We start from the raw sequence: 20,269 nt of genomic DNA on the forward strand, positions 1-20,269 counted from the left end.
TTTCACTCATCCTCCTGGAAAACATGGAAAAATATGAGGCAGGGTAAACCTCCACGAGGAATAATAATGACAACCCACAGTTACTAATGTGTGCCCATAACCAGACACCTGAGTTCTCCACCAGGTGGAGAGATCCAGGAAGCATCTCTAGCTGCCTCCTGGATCTCTCCACCTGGATATGTCCTGAGCTTCTCAACGTGGTACTGCCTTCCTCTCCTTTCCTATCCTTCCTGCATTCTCTCCTGACCGCCAAAGTCTGATGGGCCTGCTCACATCCTCCCTGATCACCCTCCCATCAGTCCTATGACAGCTCCAGGCACACCCACCCCATCCCTGCTCCCACCCACTGCAGGGTCTTAGCGACTTGCACTGCCTGGAGTGCTCTGGCCTCCCTTCTCCTTGTCTTGTTCTTCCTCCTCCTCCAGATCCCAGCCTCACTTCCTCAAGGAAACTTCCCTGACATCTGACTCCCCAAGAAAGCAGAGGCTTCACTGTTCTGTTCTGCACCTTTGTAGGCACCTGGTGCATGGTAGGCGCTCTCTATGCATCTCTTGAATAGAACAAATGATTGCAGAAGAGAGACCTTTGTGACGGATGAGCGGGGAGAACAGCTGTGCTTTTTGTGAAACAACTGTGGTTTTGGGGCACCTTGGGAAGGGAAGTGTGTACTGAGGGACAGTACACGGTACACTTCCCCAACTCTCTGGGGCTGAGAGGGGGGGACTGAAGTGTCCAGAGTGACGTGGCTTCTGTGGAGTTGCCGGGGGACGATGGGATCCCAGGGGATTGCCTAGGTTTAGCAAGAAATAGCATCTTCAAAAAGACGCCTTCCCTAAGTCTTCCCCATTTCGCTAAGTGGTTGTGCGGCTCACCTTCCTGCTGGACCAGAGGGCTGGGAGTTCTTGATTCTCCTCCTCCCTTAATTCACGAACAAGCACCTTCTGTCTCTTAAAAATGTGATTATTTCCACTTCTCTTTTTATCCCCCTCCCCTCCCCTCCTGCTGCTTCCCCCTTCCAAGCCAAGGCCTCCTCTCACCTGGTCTCCTTGCTTCCCTCTACCTTCGTCTACCCTTCTGATGGCCCACACACAGCAGCCAGTCATTTTTTTTTAAGCAATTTCAAAAGCCTTGTCAGGATGTTCTTATGATTTGAAACCCTCTCATGGCTCCAAATAATATTTCAGATAAAGGGGATTCCCTGGTGGTCCAGTGGTTAGGACTCCAAGCTTTCACTGCCGAAGGTGGGGGTTCAATCCCTGGTCGGGGAACTAAGATCCGGGAAGCTGAGCGGCGTAGCAGAAAAAAAAAAAAAAAAAAATTCAGATGAAGTCGAGCCACCTGGCCTCTGTCTACGAGGCCCATGCAATCGTCATGACCCTGTCTGTTTTCTTGCCTTGTTGAGGGTCACTCAAGCCCTTGCCACCAACCCCACCAGCCTCCTCTCTAGGACATGCCAAGCTGGCTCTCATGTCCCAGCATGTGCGTAGGCTGTTCCCTCTGCTTGTGCCTTCATTCCTCTGCCCGTGGACGTGTCCCTGGGGGTGGCTCCTGCTCACACTTTGGGACTCGACGAAGAGGCTTTTGCTGACCATTCTATCTAAATGAGTCCACTGGGGCCCTCACTCTGAGTATTGCAACATCCTGGTGTTTCCTTTGTTTGCCAAATTGATTGTTCTCTGGCTTTACCTCTAAAATATTTCCATAATCCAATCTCTTCTCATCACCCCCACTGCCTCCATCTTGGTCTAGATGCCATCACCTCCCACCTGGACATATGCCGTCACCTCCTTAGTGGTCTCCCAGCCTCCACCCTCACCAACCACATAGCCAGAAGGAGCCTGTGAAAACCCAAGCCAGATCGCATCCCTCTTCTGTTCAGAATTTCCTGTAGCTCTTGTTCTCTCAAGGCAAAAGCCAAAATCTTCACGTGGTCCGTGAGGCTGTGATCTGTGCTCCCCCATCACCTCCTTGACCTTGTCTCCTTCTACTTTCCTCCATTCATGCATCTCCAGCCACACTGACTTCCCTGCTCTTCCCCAGGTGTGCCCTGCCTCAGGGCCTTTGCACTTGCTATTCCCACTGCCTGAAACCCTCTTCCTAGACCTGCAGGGCTCCTTCACCTCCTAGTTTGGGTTATGGGTTAGCACCAGACCACCCTCGCTTACAATTGTAACCTGCTCCCTTCCAACTTCTGAAGCACCTATAACCACCTGACTCACTCTTATTTTTCTTATGGATGTTATCTACTCCTTTGTTTGGAGTATAAGCTCCAGGAGGGCAGGGAGTGCTGTCTTCCTCACTGCTTTATCCCTAGAGCCTAGCATAGTGCCTGGCACAGAGTAGGTACTCAATTTGCTGAACACATGTTGCCGGCTGTCTCTCCAACTTGCAGAACAGCGTGTGGCAAACAGTAGGTGCTTCAGCTGCCCATTGGCTGAAGATCACGGACAAGGTCGATATCACAGCTAAAGAGGAGAAACAGACCGCTGAGGGGCTCTCGTGCATTGCATCCCCGACCCTCCCACTTCGTTGCAGCCCTGCCCCCCACCCTGCTCACCTATGACTCTGAGCCAGGTCACTCCCCGACTGGTGCCCCGGGGGAAGGTGGCAAACTCGCAGGTGTAGTTGCCCTCGTCCTCCACCGTCAGCCCCCGGAGGGCCAGTGTGGCGTCCCGCACCTCCAGCTCTGTGCCTTGCCCGGCCCCGGTGCTCTGCCCGGCATTGACGAAGGACAGCCGCTCCTTGCCAGGCTTCGGGCTGGGGAAGCTGGGACCATACTGGGGGTGGAAGATAGCCACGTTCTGGTTACCCTCAGGCGCGTCCAGGCGCAGCCACGTCACCTGTGACACTCGGATTTCAGGCGCTGGGGGCAGCAGGTGGCACGGCAACTCTACGGTGTCCCCCAGCTGGCCCCGCACCTCGGCTGCAGCCCGAACTCGCACATCCTGGGCTCCTGCGGAGAGAGGAGAGAGAGAGGTCGGGTCAGTGAAGGACCCAGACACCTCCGGGCCAGGCCGGGCCATCACTGAGGGGCCGCCCCCTGAAATGCAGACCCGCAATGCAATGCAGGGATCTTTATGAAATCCCAATTCCCAAAAGGCCAGCCAGAAAGAGTTTGAGGAAAACTAGGGACATTTGTGTCCAGGCTAGATGACATATGATTATGGAATTACCATTCATGATCTTAGGTGTGATGATTAAATTGTGGTTATGTAGTATTCCTTTAAAGTTAAAAAAAATTTTTTTAATTTAATTTAATTTAATTTTATGCCGTGCCGCATAGCTTGCGGGATCTTATTTCCCCCACCAGGGACTGAACCCAGGCCATGGCAGTGAAAGCCTGGAGTCCTAACCACTGGACCGCCAGGGAATTCCCTATTTTATTTTTATTTTATTGAAGTATAGTTGATTTACAATGTGTTAGTTTCAGGTGTACAGCACAGTGATTCAGTTTATATATATCTCTCAATACATATATGTGTATTGTATAGTCTTTTTCAGATTCTTTTCCTTTATAGGTTTTACAAAATATTGAGTATAGTTCCCTGTGCTATACAATAGGTCCTTGCTGGTTATCTATTTTATGTAGTATTCCTTTTTCTTAGAAGATAAATGGCGGATGGGACTTCCCTGGCGGTCCAGTGGTTAGGACTCTGCGATCTCACTGCCGAGGGCCTGGGTTCAGTCCCTAGTCTGGGAACTAAGATCCCACAAGCTGCGCGGAGAAGAAGGAGAAGGAGAAGGAGAAGGAGATGATAAGGGGTGGAAATGTCGTATCTGTAAGGTACTCTCAAATGGTTCATCAAAAACAACAACAACAAAAACGATAAAGTCACGAAGTCAAACGTGGCAAAATGTGACCCTTTGTCAAGTCTAGGGGCAGAGGATGAGGGAGGCTGCTGGGTCATTCTTCCAACTTACACATGTGTGTTCGAAACTTTTCATCATCAAATGTTTGGAGGGAAAAAAGAATCCTCCAAAAATAACAAAAACCTGAATCTATCCCAAAAGAAATTAAAAAAAAATTCAAAGTGTGAGGACAGTTTTCATTTTTTTTCCTACCTAGGAATAATACTTTCTCTCACCTTTCTATAAAACCTACAGCCCTCTGTGCCTTTTTTTTTTTTTTAATTTTTATTTATTTTTTGGCTGCGTTGGGTCTTCACTGATGCATGCGGGCTTCTCATTGCTGCGGCTTCTCTTGTTGCAGAGCACGGGCTCTAGGCGCGCGGGGCTTCAGTAGTTGCAGCACGCGGGCTCAGTAGTTGCTGTGCCTATTTTTTTGAAAACAGCCTTGCTGAGATATAATTCCCACTCTCCCATTAAAAATGTACAATTCAGGGCTTCCCTGGTGGCGCAGTGGTTGAGAGTCCGCCTGCCGATGCAGGGGACACGGGTTCATGCCCCGGTCCGGGAAGATCCCACATGCCGCGGAGCGGCTGGGTCCGTGAGCCATGGCCGCTGAGCCTGCGCGTCCCGAGCCTGTGCTCCGCAACGGGAGAGGCCACAACAGTGAGAGGCCCGCGTACCGCTAAAAAAAAAAAAAAAAAGGAAAGAAAAGAAAAAATGTACAATTCAGGGACTTCCCTAGTGGTCCAGTGGGTAAGACTCCGTGCTCCTAATGCAGGGGGCCTGGGTTTGATCCCTGGTCAGGGAACTAGATCCCGCACGCATGCCGCAACTAAGAGTTCACATGCTGCAACTAAGTCCGCGTGCCGCAGCTAAGACCTGGCACAACCAAAATAAGTATGTAAATAAATAAATGTCTATATCTTATGTATATATTTTTTAAAGTTAGACTAATAAATAAATAAAGTACGATTCAATGGCTTTTCATATATTCACAAGAGTTGTGCAACCATCGCCAAAATCAAGTTTAGGACATTTTTAAAATCCCCCAAAGAAATCCCTGTACCCATTAAACAGTCCCTCCCCTTCCCCCTCCTCCCATCCCCTAGCAATCACTAGTCTATTTTCTGTCTCTGTAGATTCTCTTCTTGTGGACATTTTGCATAAATCAAATCATACAACATGTGGCCTTTTGTGTCTGGTTTCTTTCACTTGGCATAATGTCTTCAAGGTGCACCCACGCTGTAACATGGGTCAGTGCCTTGTTCCTTTTTATGGCTCAGTAATATTCCATTGTATGCATTGACCACATTGTGTTTATCCGTTCATCAGTTCATGGACATTTGAGTTGTTTTCACCTTTTGGCAATTATGAATAAAGCTGCTGTGAGCATTTGCGTACCAGTTTTTGTCTGAACGTATGGCTTTTATTTCCCAGCTTATCTTTTGTTTTCTGATTGTTAATAAAAACTGGAATAAAGGGGACTTCCCTGGTGGTCCAGTGGTTAAGACTCTGCGCCTCCACTGCAGGGGGTACGGGTTCGATTCCTGGTCAGGGAACTAAGATCCCGCATGCCACGCGGCGTGACCAAAAAAAAAAATCTGGGGCTTCCTTGGTGGTGCAGTGGTTGGGAATCCGTCTGCCGACGCAGGGGACACGGGTTCGAGCCCTGGTCCGGGAAGATCCCACATGCCACGGAGCAACTAAGCCCGTGCGCCACAACTGCTCAACCTGCGCTCTGGAGCCCGTGAGCCACAACTACTGAAGCCCGTGCACCTGGAGCCCGTGCTCCGCAACAAGAGAAGCCAACGCAATGAGAAGCCCACGCACAGCAACTAGAAAAAGCCCGCACACAGCAACGAAGACCCAGCGCAGCCAAAAATAAATAATAAAAAAAATAAAAACCAGAATAAAGATGAATGTTTCTCTGCTGTGTAAGGCAGTACAGCATGGTGACTGAGGGCAGAGTGCCTGGGTTTGAATCCTGGCTCGGCAACTTACTGACTGTGTGACATTGGGCAAGTCATTTAACCTCTCTGTGCCTCAGTTTCCTCGGCTGTAAAAGGAGGGTAATAATGGTGCCCATCTCCTAGGGATTGCCGTTTAAGGATTAAAGGATGTTTGTAGAGTACTTGGCACACAGGGTCACCGGAAACACAAGATCAGTGCTTGGTAAATAAACATAGCCAGGTAAGTGTAATTACAAGTAGCCCTCGACACCCAGCCTCAAGGCAAGGCCCATGCCCAGCTGTCTCCAGATGTGAGGGGAGGAGCGTGTGCCACCGCTGGCCTCACACAGGAACCCAGGGAAAATTAACAGGGGCCCCTAGTGAGAGGGTCCCCAGCAGAAGGCAGCCCCTTGGGCAGGACCCGTCCCAAGCACTTCTCAAAACAAGTCATCAGTGAAGGCCATTGTGTGACACAGACGTCATCTCGTGGAAGCCCCACATATATCTTGCAACTCAAACCCAAGGGTGCCACCTTGGAAGATGGGCTCCTCCTCTGCGGCGGGACCAAACTGCAGAGTGTCATGTGTGGGCCCCCGGAGCACCTGGCTGGGGGCTTCCAGCTGGCTCTGTCCCTTTCCAGGTGGGGACCTTGTCTCGAGCCTAATTTCCTCCATCTGTGAAATGGGGATGTTTAAGCAGCCCTGCAGGGTCCCTTGTGACAATTCCGTTGCAATGATTTTCTCCTGTAAGATCCTCAAAGGGCTGGCAGGGCGGGGGAGTCAAGCAGAGGCGGCCAGCCATCCGCTGCAGGCCAAATCCGGCTCTCCCACATAGTTACTTTTGGCCCACATAACATTGTTCCAGAAGTGAATTAGCACCACAGAAGGGTCTGGAGATTAAAGGTCGAATCCAGACAAAAATCAGGATATGAGGCTCTGGTGGCAACAGTTAGGTGGAGCTGAGGAAGGGCCACCCCCTTCCCTCAAGGTGCCAGGAACCCACATGGCCCCCAAAGGCACTGAGTATGGGACAAGGGTTCCCAAAGGCTATGCCCCTTTCTAGCTGGGTGAGGAGGGAAGGGCACTCCGTCAGGGAAAAACCCAGGCCAGTGTGAGCTGCAGAAGCAAAGTAGGGCAGGGCCAAGAGCTTAAGTTTTCTTCTTGAGGTAAGTGGGAGCCATTAAGGGTTCTTCACTTGGAGAAGGACTTGGCTAAAGTGAAGATTTTATTTATTTATTTATTTATTAAGCTTATTTTATATTTATTTTTGGCTGCATTGGGTCTTTGTTGCTGCGCACGGGCTTTCTCTAGTTGTGGCGAGAGGAGGCTACTCTTCGTTGCAGTGCATAGGCTTCTCATTGCGGTGGCTTCTCTTGTTGCGGAGCACTGGCTCTAGGCGCGCGGGCTTCAGTAGTTGCAGCACATGGGCTCAGTAGTTGTGGCGCACGGGCTTAGTTGCTCCACGGCATGTGAGATCTTCCCGGACCAGGGCTTGAACCTGTGTCCCCTGCATTGGCAGGCGGATTCTTAACCACTGCACCACCAGGGAAGTCCCTAAAGCGAAGATTTAGAACTTCAAGGGCATGAATGGTAGGAACCTTCCCACCAGTTATTCTTTCCCAGACTATGCCAACCAGTGGGCAAAAAACAGTGACTCAACCCGCAGGCCCTGGGTGCTAGAGGGTTAGCCCCTGAGGACAGGGATTTGCCTGTCTTGTTTCCTACTGTATCCCCAGAGCCTACACCAGGGCCTGGTTATAGTAGGTGCTCAATCAATACTGTTAAGAAAAAAAAACCTGTTGAATAAATATCAAACTCTGTTCTGGGGGCAGGTACCACAGATGTGTCAGGACAAATCACTTGCTTGTCCTCTAGGAGCTTACATTCAGGAGGGGAGACAGACATTGTACAGACAGTGATCACCAAGCACTTCGCTGGAAAAACTGAAGGGGTGGGGCTGGGGGGGAGGGGGAGAACCTAGAGCAGGGGCCTGACCCAGCCGAGGGGAGAGGCAGGAGAGCTTCCTGGAGGAGGAGACCCTTGCCAAGGGAAGCCAAGCTATAGCCCACAGAGCCCCACACCCCTCTTTGGGTCACTGGGTCCCTTCTGGGACTCAGATTTCCTGTCCTAAGGAAGTCACTGTGGCTGCAAGATACCTGTCTTCTTCTGGGGAGTTCTCTGGCGGTCCAGTGGTTAGGACTCGGCACTTTCACTGCTGTGACCTGGGTTCAATCCGCTCTTCTGAGGGAGGCTGCCCTCCTGCATCTAGAGTGGCCCTGGCTGCTTCAGAGGATTAAAAAAAAAACACCCACTTTTAGGAATTCCCTGGCGGTCCGGTGGCTAGGACTCTGTGCTTTCACTGCGGAGGGCGCAGGTTCAGTCCCTGGTTGGCAAGCCAAGTGGCGCAGCCGAAAATAAATAAATAAATAAAAATTAAATTTAAAAAACCCACGTTTAGCTTCTTGTGGGGCAAGGTTCTCAGCAAGTTCTTTCATCACCAGTACTCTGTCCCCGATGGCCACACAGCCCTCCTCTCTCCAACTAGCTGGCCCTTGTTCCCTCACCCTGCACCTCACTTTCTCTCCATCTCACACAGCAGAGTTTCATGACCTTCTTGGCTCTCTGAGAGCAGGAATTCTTTGCCTGGCTTTGCTCACCCTCAGTATCTGCAACAGAGACTGGCTTCTAGTAGATGCTTAATATTTGCAGAATGAATGAGGTTCTAAAATCCCATGGCTTGGACTTCCCTGGTGGTCCAGTGGGTAAGACTCAGCGCCAATGCAGGGGGCTGGGGTTCGATCCCTGGTTGGGGAACTAGATCCTGCAATGCATGCCCCAAAACTAAGATCCCACATGCTGCAAAAAAGACCCGGTGCAGCCAAAAAAAAAAAAAAAAAAAAAAAAAAAATCCCATGGCTCTACAATCCCTATTCTAAGTGTCTCATTCTGAATGAATGAATAGGATGGTTCAGCCCCTGTGGGGTTAATGGCCCATTTATTAGGTATTTCCACTTCAGTAAAAGGTTCAGGATGGAAGCTTTGGAGTCATCCCTGACTCCTCTCTTTCTCTCACCATCGCCCCCCACTCCGCGCCACCCATGCAATCCATCAGGAAATCCTGTCGGCTCCATCTTCAAAATATATCTGCAAAGCGGACCAGGTCTGATCCCTGCATTGCCTGTATCCTGGTCTAAGCCAGTGGCATCTCTCCCCTGGGTCATCCCCCCAGGGAGGGTTGCCGTTGCCCCTGAAGTCTGTTCCCACACACAGCCAGAGAAGCTACAGCAGATCAGGTCCCTGCTGTGGCTCTCTCCTCACTCAGAGAAAAGCTCAAGTCTTTACAGCGGCCCACAAGGCCCTGCGTGACCTGTGCTCATCCTCTTTCTGACCTCATCTCTCACCCTCTCCCCTTGGTTCACCCTGCTCCAGCCACACCATCCTCCTCGCTGTTCCTCAGACATGCCAGGCAAGTCCCACCTCCGGGCCTTTGCACTTGCTGTTCTCTCATCCTGGAACACTTCCCTTTCCCTCCCTCCCTTTGGATCTTTGCTCTGGGGCATTCCCTGACCACCTTAATGATGAGAACAGGAGCTCCACTGACCCTGCTTCAATTTCCTCATAGCAGCTGATGTCTCTTCCCCACTAGAACATCAGTGCCGGGGGCAGGGATCTTTGTCTGTCTTGCTCACTGCTGTATCCCCAGAGCCTAGAACAGTGCCTGGCACACTGTAAGAGCTCGATAAAGGTGAAGACGGGGAATCAGCAGTGCACTAGATCATACAGGCTGAGGCTGAGTTAGAGTTTGGGCTTTTTCTTGGGGGCACTGGGGAGCCACAGAGAGTTATAGGCAGGTGGAGGGACAGGGTTTGGTTTGTGCTTTAGAAAAATCCCTCAGAATGGAGTGGGTCGGGCTTCAGGGGTCAGGGTTGTGGGGATGGAGGATGAACCAGATTGGAAACACATTCAGAAGTTGGAATGGTTGGGACACAGAAGCTGACTGGCTGTGGGGGTGAGGGGGACGGGGTTAGTGTGGGCTGATGCCCAGATGTTTTGCGTTTCAGGCAGAAGCAGGAGAAATGATGCCAGGAGGAAGGCTGGCCTGGAGTTCGGACCCTAGTGTCCAGCACGCTGCTGGGCAGGTGATTGTGCCCTGACCTTGGCCAGGACGTGACCAGCACCACAGCAGGGGAGAGTGTGGCCATGGGAACATCGCCCTCCCTCAGCTTCCCTTGGCCAGCCAGGCTGGTGACAGCTTCATGAGGTGTCAGCTGGGTCCCCAGACACGCTTCCTCTGCCTGGGCCGTGGGATGCAGGCTTCCTATGGTGGCAGAGTCGGGGCTGCCCAGGGCATTGTGTGAGCCCAGGGGAAACATCTGGGGGCGTGCAGAGACTTATAGTTTGAGACCCTGAGATCTGGGGAAGGGAAATCAAGGCAGAGAGGAAGGGGCTGGGGGCCCGGACTCCTGGGTCCCTTCCTGGCTGGCTCCTCCAGGCTTGTCTCACGCCCTCCAGACCAATAACACATCATGACCTGCCCTCTCACCATGGGGTGCAGCAGACTCCAGCAGGTCCTTGAAGGCCGGCGTGCTTGGAGCGCTGGCCTCAGCTGCTGCCTCAGCTACCTTGCCAATTAATTGACTGCATTAATCACAGTGCCCACCCTCACAGCAGACATCCAGGAGCCGGTCTGAGGAGGGCGTGCGCAGCGGTAGCCAGGATATGGGGCTGTCTGTCTGGGCCTGCATTTCGGCACTTCCCTCCCCCAGGAAATGCATTCCCCGCATTTCCCTCCCCCAGCCCACCTCTCTGATCGTGGTCATCACTCACCTCGGGGGACCCCTTCCCTCCCTGGTCTGAGATTTCCCTGCCTTTCTGCAGGGGCTTGACCCCCCTGAAGGTTTCTCCTGTGGGGTCTGATACTTCTGGGGGTGAATCTCTTCCTGGTCAAGACCCTCAGACAGAACCCCACTCCCACCGATCTGCCCAGCGTAGAGTTTACACCAAAACATTTCTGTCTCTGAGACTCTGGCCTCCTCCTCCTGCAGGTCCTGTCTCTTTGATCTCTTGTGTCTCTGTCTCTGATTCTTAGGGTTCCGAGTCTGCCCCCCGCTGTGTCTCCCAGGAGTCCCTGGTCTCTGCTCTGTGTGTGTGTGTGTCTGTCTGTCTTTCTCTCTAACTGCTTTATTGGGATACAATTCCCATACCATACGATTCCCCCTTTTAAAGTGACCAGCTTGGGACTTCCCTGGTGGCACAGTGGTTAAGAATCTGCCTGCCAATGCTGAGGACACGGGTTTGAGCCCTGGTCCGGGAAGATCTCACATGCCGTGGAGCAACTAAGCCAAGGCACCACAACTACTGAGCCTGCGCTCTAGAGCCCGCAAGCCACAACTACTGAGCCCGAGTGCCACAGCTACTGAAGACCGTATGCCTAGAGCCTGTGCTCCGCAACAAGAGAAGCCACCGCAATGAGAAGCCCGTGCACCTCAACAAAGAGTAGCCCCCGCTCACCACAACTAGAGAAAGCCCGCATGCATCAACGAAGACCCAAATGCAGCCAAAAATGAATAAATAACTAAACAAAAATAAAGTGTCCAGCTCAATGGCTTTTAGTAAATTCATAGATTTGTGCCTCCATTACCACAATCAATTTCAGATCACTTTCACCAGGCCAAAAAAATCCTAGCTGTTCTCATCTTCTTTTTCTTCTGTATCCCCAACATCTGAGGTCTGGGTCTCCTAGTCTCTGGAATCTGGCTCCCTGCACCGATTCCTGGGGTCCCTAATCTCTTCAGGTTTCTGGTCTCCATGTCTCAGGGCCGCCGTTTCTCGGTGTCTCTGACCCTCAGCTCTCTCTGCCTCCTGGGTCTCCCCATCTCTGCATGTCTCTCCACACCTGTGACACACTTTCTCTTTGCTGGGCCATCTTACTGGGTCCCCTCTTCTCCTCCCCCTCCTGCTCCATTTCTCAGCATCACCGGGACATTAAAAATGTAACAGCATCCCTGGCGGAGGCGGGGGAGCTGGCCAGAGTGCCCAACTCCCTGTCCCTTCCGTGTCCACCACTCCCCGTGGCCCCCACACACTGCTGGCCTTGAGGGTCGCCTGTGCCCCGACCTCCTTGGGTCATGGCATCACCGTCACTGACTGGCTGGGGTCTTTTGGGCCCCCTGCCTGTCACCAAACGTCTGTCTCTCTCTTTATGCTGTTCCTGCCTTTATCCAGATGTCCTTCCAGCTCCCTTTCCCCCCGCTCCCACTCCCACATTGCCCCATCCCTGTGGCTGCATTTCATTCCCCCATCTCTCGGTTCCATTCCTGTATGTGTCTCTGACCCCATCCCTAAATTTGTTTCCGATGCCCTCCTTCTATTGGCTTCTGTCCCCATCCCTTTATCTCCAGCCTCTCCCTGTATCCCTCTCTCCCCTCTCCTCCCCCTAGGATGTGAGCAGACCCACCCTTACTTCTCCCCTGTCCAGTCCCCCTTCCTTAACAAGAAGAGACAGCAGGCGGGCAGTCCCCTGTCCTCCCATCCCCCTCCGCTACCGTGGGGCTGCCTGGCTGACATGGATGAGCAGTGAAAGCTGGGAGGACTGGGGAGGGCAGCCACAGCAGGAAGCCCAGGTGGTGCACCCTCATTCCGTGGAGGCCAAGGAGGGGGAAGGCAGAGGAGCCAGGGACAGGGAAACAGAGATGGATGGAAAGGGGAGAGAGAGGGCAAGAAAGGAGGAGAGAAAGAGCTTGGAGAGAGATTAGAGAGCCAGAGGAGCAGAGGGAGAGGGTGAGAAATGGAGAGAGGAAGCGGGGAGAGAAAGTGAGGGAAGGAGGGGAGGGAGAGCAGAGAGAAAAGGCACAAGGATGGAGGGTCAGGAAAGGGGAAGACCTCCTCCTCAGGTGCTAAGAGCTTCCCCGCCCCCCCCCCCCCCGGGACTAGTGGGACCTCTAGATTCCCCCAATGGCCCCGCAGGGAAGGAATTATCTCAGTTTTCCAAAGGAGGAAATGGAGGCTCAGAAACACTTTCTGAAGCCCACCAGGCGGGGCAGAGGCAAGAAAGGCTCTGAAATCTGCAGACTGGCTGTGGGCCCTGGGAAGGTGGCTTGCCCTTTCCAAGCCTCTGTTTCCTCATCTGCAAAATGGGAACAGGAACTGGACCTGTCTCCCAGGGTGATCAAGAGCCTTCCATGAGATCACGCACCAAGTCAATGTCTGGCCCAAGGACGGGTGGATTCTGAGCATTCTCACAGAGGTGGCAGGTTCTGACTTTATCTCCCTATTTCTGACACAGAGGGAGAGGCAGGCGATGGAAGAGTCAGTACAAAGTTCTGGGTCAAGGCTGGGAGACAATTCAGACACATGCTGGGAAAAAAAGACCAGGGGTCCCGCAAGCTCCCTCCGTAGTTTCTGGCAAACCTTTGGGAAACTCCAGTATCCTGAATTTCTAGCTGGGAATAAACAGCCGGGTCACCTGCAAAGGGGCGGGGCCAGAGCCTCCTTCACCTGCTTCCTCCCATCCCCTCCCTCTCCCGGGGCTGCACCCCTCCCCTACGGGAGGTGGGGGAAACGGGAGGCGGGGGGTGGGCCGAGCAGAGGGAGAGACAGCGGATTAGGGCGGCATCTCTTCGCGTCCACCTCCCGCTGCGGTTCCTAGGACAAAGGCGCGACTAGAGGAAAGATAAGGTCCCGAAACCGGGAGTCCGGGACCGGGAGCCAGGAGAGCGCCCGCCCCCGCCTTGCCCTGGCTCGGCGAAAGTGAAACCCGGAAAACTTCCCCAGGGATGCCCCGCCGACGGCTCTCAAGGAAAGGGAAGTGTCCCAGCCGGCGGGACTCGGCCTCCTTAATCTACCTGGGACACAGCCGACCGAGCCTCCAGCTTCCAGACAGGGTCTCCGGCCCTTAATTATATCTATAACCCAAGAGTCAGGGTTTCTGCCCACATTTATGTCTGAATCTCAGGAGACATTCCAATGCCCACAATTAAATCTGGAGCCCAGGAGACAGGGCCTTTTGCCCTCCCCTCCCCCCAATTCTGTCTGGGACCCAGGAGACAGAGCCCCGTGCTCACAGTCTGGAACCCACAAGTTTGAGCCCTTCCTGACCCCAATTCTACCAGGACCCCAGTAGACAGAGCCCCTAGCCTTCATTCTTCCTGGGACCCAAGAGATAGAGCCCTCAGCCCCTAATTTTTCTGGGGCCCGGGAGTCAGAGCCTTTAGCACTCTCGGGCTCGGGGTTGGAGCTCGCAGGCCCTTCCCCAGGTCGCCCGAATTATCACTCTTGGCCCTCTAAGGGACCCAAAGTCCGAGCTCCCCGCCCCTCTCGAGGACCTCGGCATCTGGCTCCCTGCCCTCAATTCTCCCCGGGCCTCAGACTCCCAACTCTGGGTGAAGGAAAGGGGGGTGGTCTCGCCTCATCATCGCCACTCTCCTGCTGGGGGTAGGGAAGGGGATGGGTTCGCGCGCGGCGGGGAGGCGCCTGCGGTCTCTCACCGGTTTCCCGGAGCAGTAGCAGCAGCAATGGCAGTAGAGGCAGCTTCAGCGGCGACAGTTTCGACGGCGGGAGGGCTGCGTCCCGGGCCATGGGGGGCCCGGGGAGGGACTGGGCCCAGGCGGGGACCTGCAGGCCACTCTGCGTGCGCCGATCGGTTGGGCAGACGCGCAGGTGCCTGAGTGGCTTCGGCTCCCGGCTGGCTCCCGCCGCGCTCTGCTCTCCCGTCTCTGCTCTCGCGGTCCGGTTCTCCCGGCTCAGCGCCCCCGGCCCCCGGCTTCTTTCTGGCTTCGGACTCGTTGACGTCACAGGACCCACCCCCTTCTTCCCCCGGGCACCGAGCCGCTCTTAGGCTCGGGCCACGCCCCCTCATGCTGGTCTGACCCCGCCCCCTCCTGGGATTCCACTCCCGCCCCGCCCCCCAGCATTCCTCTCCCTCCCTGTCGTAGGATTCTACCTACACCCGCTGCTCCTCAGGATTCTCTGTCCGCCCCTCCCAGGTTTCTTTGGTCACCGCCCCCCTGTCCCAGAATTCTATCTTTGCCTTCTCTTAGCGTTCAAACCCCGCCCCTTAGTGTTCTAGCCACGCCCCTTTACACCAGAGGTTGTCCTCGCGCCCCGCCCCCTGTCTAACGGGGTACGGTTAGGGGCTTCCGAACGTCCCGCCTCCGTGAAGCCCCGCCCCCCAACACGGCCTCTCCCATTCGTTCTCCAGGTAGTCTGCCCCACCCCTTCCCAGGAGCTAAGTATACCCTGGCCTCGGTCCCGCCCAAAGTCCTAACCCCGCCCCCTTCAGTATTAGTCCTGGCCGTCTCGTCACACCCGCGTGAGGCACGTGGATTCTCATAGGTTCGCCCCTCTGGAGCCCCGCCCCCACGCTGAGAGCCCACCCCCACCCCCTTCCCCGCCTCGAGACTTCCCCAGTTCTCTCCCCGGGGCCACTGTCTCTCCGGTCTGTACGCCTCTCAGCCTATCTTCATCTTTTTCAATCTCTGCCTGCGACTCTGGGAGTCGTTTCTTTTTAGATTTCTCTCTGTCTCTTTTAGTGTCTCTGTTTTTGTGTCTATCTTTGCCTCTTTTTCCGTCCCTGTGTTTATCTCTGGGTCTTTCAGTCTTCACGTTTCCGTGTCTCTTAGTGTTTCTGGTCTCTTTCTTCCTGGTGTCTTTTTCGATCACTGTTTCTGTGTCACTTGGTTCCTTGTCTCTTTCCATCCCTTTGACTTTGTTCTCTGTGTTTCTGTCTCTCTCGCTCCCTGCATCTGTGTCTCTCTCTGCGTCTGTGTCTCTCTGTATGTTTCTATCTCTGTCTTTCTCTGTCCCTCTGTCTCTCTGTGGGTTTCTGTGTCTCTTTCGGTATCTCTTGTTTCTCTCTGCGTCTCTCTTGACCTCTCTCTCGCTCCCTGCATTCCCCAGTCCTCTCCTGCATCTGGTCCGCACCGTCTCCTTACCGCAGCCTTCCGCCAGGGGGCAGCACAGACCACCCCTGGCGCTCCGCTGGCCCTGCGGGGCTGGGCTAGGATCGGGCCTCCAGACTCCGCTGGTCCCTCCCCGTGTCCTTGTCCCACTTCTATCTTCCCAGCCTCCTCGCGTCTTTGTGTCTCTGGCTCTGACTCGGCCCCTTTGTCTCTCCCCGGCGGCTCCCGCTCCTCCCCACCCCCACCTACCTCTTCACATTCCTTGGACTGCCCGGGGGAGCTGGTGAGGCCGCCCAGCGTGTAGGGACGAGGGCGGGAAACAGGAGGCCGAGGGAGGGGATGCCACCGAGCGCCTGAAATCCCTCCGTTCCAGTTCCTCTGAAAAGGAGCTGATCAGCTGGGGGCAGATGCTTGGGAGCTTCTTGCCCTACCAGGAGGACCCCCATAGACTTGTCCTCTCTTCCCACCTGCCACGCACCTGAGTTTTTCCCTTCAGAAGGGCAAGATCTTACATGGTGGAGACTCTTACTGACTGGCATTCACGTCTTGGTAAAAATGCTATTAATAAATGTATTTAGCACTTACTATGTGCCAGGCACTGATCCAAGTGCGCTACAAGTATTATCTCAAATAACCCCCACAGCACCCTGTGTGATGAGGAAACTGAGGCACAAAGAGAGCTGAAGTGACTGGACCCAAAGTCAAAGGGTTTGCTACTTGTCAGTTAATTCCGCACAAGAATCCCGTGAAGGGGACACTTATGATCCCCATTTCACTGAAAAGTACACAGAACACAGAGTGATCATTTGCCCCACGCTACCCAGCAAGGAAGTAGCAGACTGGGAGCTCCCCATAATGTGTTTCTCAGACTCGACACTAGGCTGGTGTGAGGCCAGCTGGACAAATACAGTAGTCCCCTCTTATCTGCGTTTTCAGTTACCCCACAGTCAACAACAGTCTGAAAATATCAAATGGAAAATTCCAGAAATAAAACTTCATCTTTTTTTTTTAATTTAATTTTTTTTTTTTTATTTTTGGCTGCGTTGGGTCTTTGTTGCTGCAGGCGGGCCTTCTCTAGTTGCGGCGAGCGGGTGCTACTCTTCATTGTGGTGCTTCCAGTAGTTGTGGCGCACAGGCTTAGATGCTCCATGGCATGTGGGACCTTCCCGGACCAGGGCTCGAACCTGTGTCCCCTGCACTGGCAGGCGTATTCTTAACCACTGCGCTACCAGGGAAGCCCACTTCGTTGGTTTTAAATCATTCTGAGTAGCGTGATGAAGTCTCGAGCCCTAGTCGTAAATCATCCCCTTGTCCAGCATATCCTCACTTATACACTACCTGCCTGTGAGTCACTTAGTAGCCGTCTCTGTTATCAGATCTATCAGATCGACTGCGGCGGTATCGCGGTGCTTATGTCCAAGTAACCCTATTTTACTTAATAATGGCCCCAAAGCACAAGAATAGCAATGCTGGGGACTTCCCTGGCGGTCCAGTGGTTAAGACTCCATGCTTCCACTGCAGGGGGCACGGGTTCGCCCCCTGGTGGGGGAAATAAGATTTCTCATGCCACAGGGCGTGGCCAAAAAAAAAAAAAGATGCTGGCAATTCAGATATTCTCTTACTGTGCCTCATTTATAAATTAAAGTTTGTCACAGGGATGTATGTATAGGAAAAAACATTGTATATGTAGGGTTCAGTACAATCTATGTTTCCACTGGGGGTCTTGGAACATACCCTCCACAAATAAGGGAGAACTACTGTAGGTACATAATAAATTCTCTCTAGAACTCTCTGTCTTCTCCCCATCTGGGGCCAGACTAAGGCCAGGATCTCTTGGGTTAGTGCCATCTTTGCTACTAACTTGCTTTGTAAAATTCTCTCCCTTCCCCCATTTCTCCCTTGAATAAAATAACCAGTCCCCAGGGAGACTTCTTCCAGGAAGCCCCCCTTAGCACCCATTCTTCTCCTGGTCTGTCAAGGAGCGTGCTCAGCTGTCTCCTGGCTATTCTTTGTGAGCTGGGGTGAGCCCAGGAGGGTGGTAGGCTAGAGTTTCATGGCCCCGGTCACATGGATAAGGTTGAGCACTGCCTGTGTGTTTGTTGACAAATGACTGGGTGGGTCTCATACCTGGGGAGTTTATTTCCAGTGTCAAGGAGTTTCAGAGGTGACAGTTCACTGAAGAGCCATAACCACCAGGAGGTAGGGGCACAGGGCCAAAGGCTTCCTGATGGAGCTGGGGAGTTGATGCCAAGTATTTTACCCGCCCAGTAACCTCTTCCATACTAAGCCCTTCTGGTTCAGAGTGAGCCTGGCCAGTCCTGGCCAATCAGAGCATTCGATCCCCTGGCCACAGGGATCGGTTCAGTGATGGGGGTGGGGCCCATTCCTGACCAATAAGAATTAGCCCTGAGACTTCTGCTTGAACTAATAGGAAAGGGACACCCTCTTTTGATGGGGGTTGCTAAACTTGTAGGGTAGAAATCTGGTACTATAGATGCCTCCAGAGGCAAAAGACCCTGTCCGTGCATGGAGGACAGCAGAGCTGAGAAATGGAAAACGACAGCTTTCTGGGTTTCCCTGGGGGCGCAGTGGTTAAGAATCCACCTACCAATGCAGGGGACACGGGTTTGAGCTCTGTTCCGGGAAGATCCCACATGCCGTGGAGCAACCAAGCCCGTGTGCCACAGCTACTGAAGCCCACGTGCCTAGATCCCGTGCTCTGCAACAAGAGAAGCCATGGCAATGAGAAGCCTGCGCACCGCCACGAAGAGTAGCCTCTGTTTGCAGCAATGAGGACGCAATGCAGCCAAAAATAAATTAAAAAAAAAAAAAAGGATAAACCTCCCTTATAAAAAAAAAGAAAAAGACAGTTTTCTGATGAGACTATTTGAGCCCCTGGATCCAGCTATGCCTGAAGGTAGTCAGCCTTTGCCTTTGATCTTCCTGGTTATATGAGTGAATAATTTTCCCTTTTCACTTACACAACTTTCTGGCTTCAGTTTTTTGTCACTTGCAACGAAGCATATCTTTACTAATAAAATCTGCACGAGTCCAGAGGTGGCACAAATTCCGGTAAAGTTCCAAGGGCAAGGAACAGGGAGTGAAAACTTGTCAGAATTCTTCAAGATGTCCTGGCTTTGAAGGACAGGCAAGCCTTGTTACAGCTGGAGAAAACGAGGAAGGACGTTCCAGGTGGGAGGAATAGTAAAGTCACAAAGGCACAAGGTGTGAGAGAGAGAGCAGTGGGTGTGTGAGGGGCAACACCTTAGCAGGTCCTGAAAGCAATAGGGAGCCACAGAAAGTTGAGGAGCAAGGGGAGTCCACTCCAAACTTGCCTTCACTTCCTGGAGCCCCAGATCCTGGTGGTTCATTCCTCCCCCTCTCCCCTTCCACCAGACCCGTGGCCAAGGTGGGAGGAGGGGTCAGACTGAGGAGGGCACAGGATACCATCTGTATGCAAATTGCCTGGGATGCCATGCAGATAAGGGACCTTATGCAAATATATGCCCTACTGGGAGACAGGCCAGGACCCTCCCTTCATTAACTCGGGGACCAGGTGCTGGGCAGAGCACCCCTTCCTCCCTGGGGTCCCCTTTCTCCCCTCCCCCAGCCATCTGTTCACTCCCTCTCCAGCTCCCCAAATCCCCCTTCACCAATATCTGTCCTTAGAGTGGTACCTCTCTCCACCTGGTCCCTTCCTTGCTTTTCTTTCTGTCCCTCCATTTTCCATTAATGATGATATGATAATAATAATAACAATAATAATAATGAACACATGCTCTGTGCAAGGCTTTGTACCAAACACTTTCCACAGTTATCAAATTCTCCCAACCACCCTATGATTTTTATGTGTGTCTGCTGTATTTTTATTTTATTTATTTATTTTTGGCTGCATTGGGTCTTCATTTCTACACGAGGGCTTTCTCTAGTTGCAGTGAGCGGGGTGGGGGGGCTACTCTTCGTTGCGGTGCACGGGCTTCTCATTGTGGTGGCTTCTCTTGTTGCGGATCACGGGCTCTGGGCACACGGGCTTCAGTAGTTGCAGCACACGGGCTCAGTAGTTGTGGCGCACGGGCTTAGTTGCTCCACGGCATGTGGGATCTTCCCGGACCATCGTTCGAACCTGTGTCCCCCACATTGGCAGGTGGATTCTTAACCACTGCGCCACAAGGGAAGCCCTGCTGTATTTTTTTTAAAAAAGAATATTCAGCTGGGGAGGGAGGGATGGATTGGGAGTTTGGGATTAGCAGACGCAAACTATTACATATAGAATGGATAAACAACAAGGTCCAAGGGAACTCTATTCAATATCCTGTGATAAACCATAGTGGAAAAGAATATGAAACAGAATGTATATATATGTATAACTGAATCACTTTGCTGTACAGCAGAAACTAACACAACATTGTAAATCAACTATACTTGGATTAAAAAAGTGAGCTGAACGTAGAGGGGAAGGATGGAAAGATCGAGTAAGCCCCAAGTATCTGAGAGTCCTTAAGGTATTTCTCGCTGGTGACTCTCGCTCTGCTTGGTGAGTCCTGTGCCCACGTATGTCATGCAGGTAAAAGCC

General features: G+C 52.8%; 1 protein-coding gene across 2 annotated transcripts in view; it reads right to left on the bottom strand.

Moving 5' to 3' along the window:
* The window catches only part of NECTIN2 (nectin cell adhesion molecule 2), a 28,500-nt gene extending 13,893 nt beyond the window's left edge, over nucleotides 1-14,607 (bottom strand). Inside the window, exons 1-2 of one of the 2 annotated variants that reach the window (XM_082677610.1) lie at nucleotides 14,284-14,607; nucleotides 2,558-2,953 (exon numbers count right to left, since the gene is read on the bottom strand). In XM_082677610.1, coding sequence (XP_082533736.1) covers nucleotides 2,558-2,953; nucleotides 14,284-14,374 — 487 coding nt within the window. In that variant the 5' untranslated portion in view covers nucleotides 14,375-14,607. The remainder of the gene's footprint in view (nucleotides 1-2,557; nucleotides 2,954-14,283) is intronic. The other variant, XM_082677609.1, reaches the window with a different exon arrangement.
* Between the last annotated feature and the right edge of the window lie 5,662 nt (nucleotides 14,608-20,269).

The sequence above is a fragment of the Grampus griseus genome (assembly GCF_964374135.1).
Source record: "Grampus griseus genome assembly, chromosome: 19".
Classification (NCBI taxonomy): Eukaryota; Metazoa; Chordata; class Mammalia; order Artiodactyla; family Delphinidae; genus Grampus; species Grampus griseus.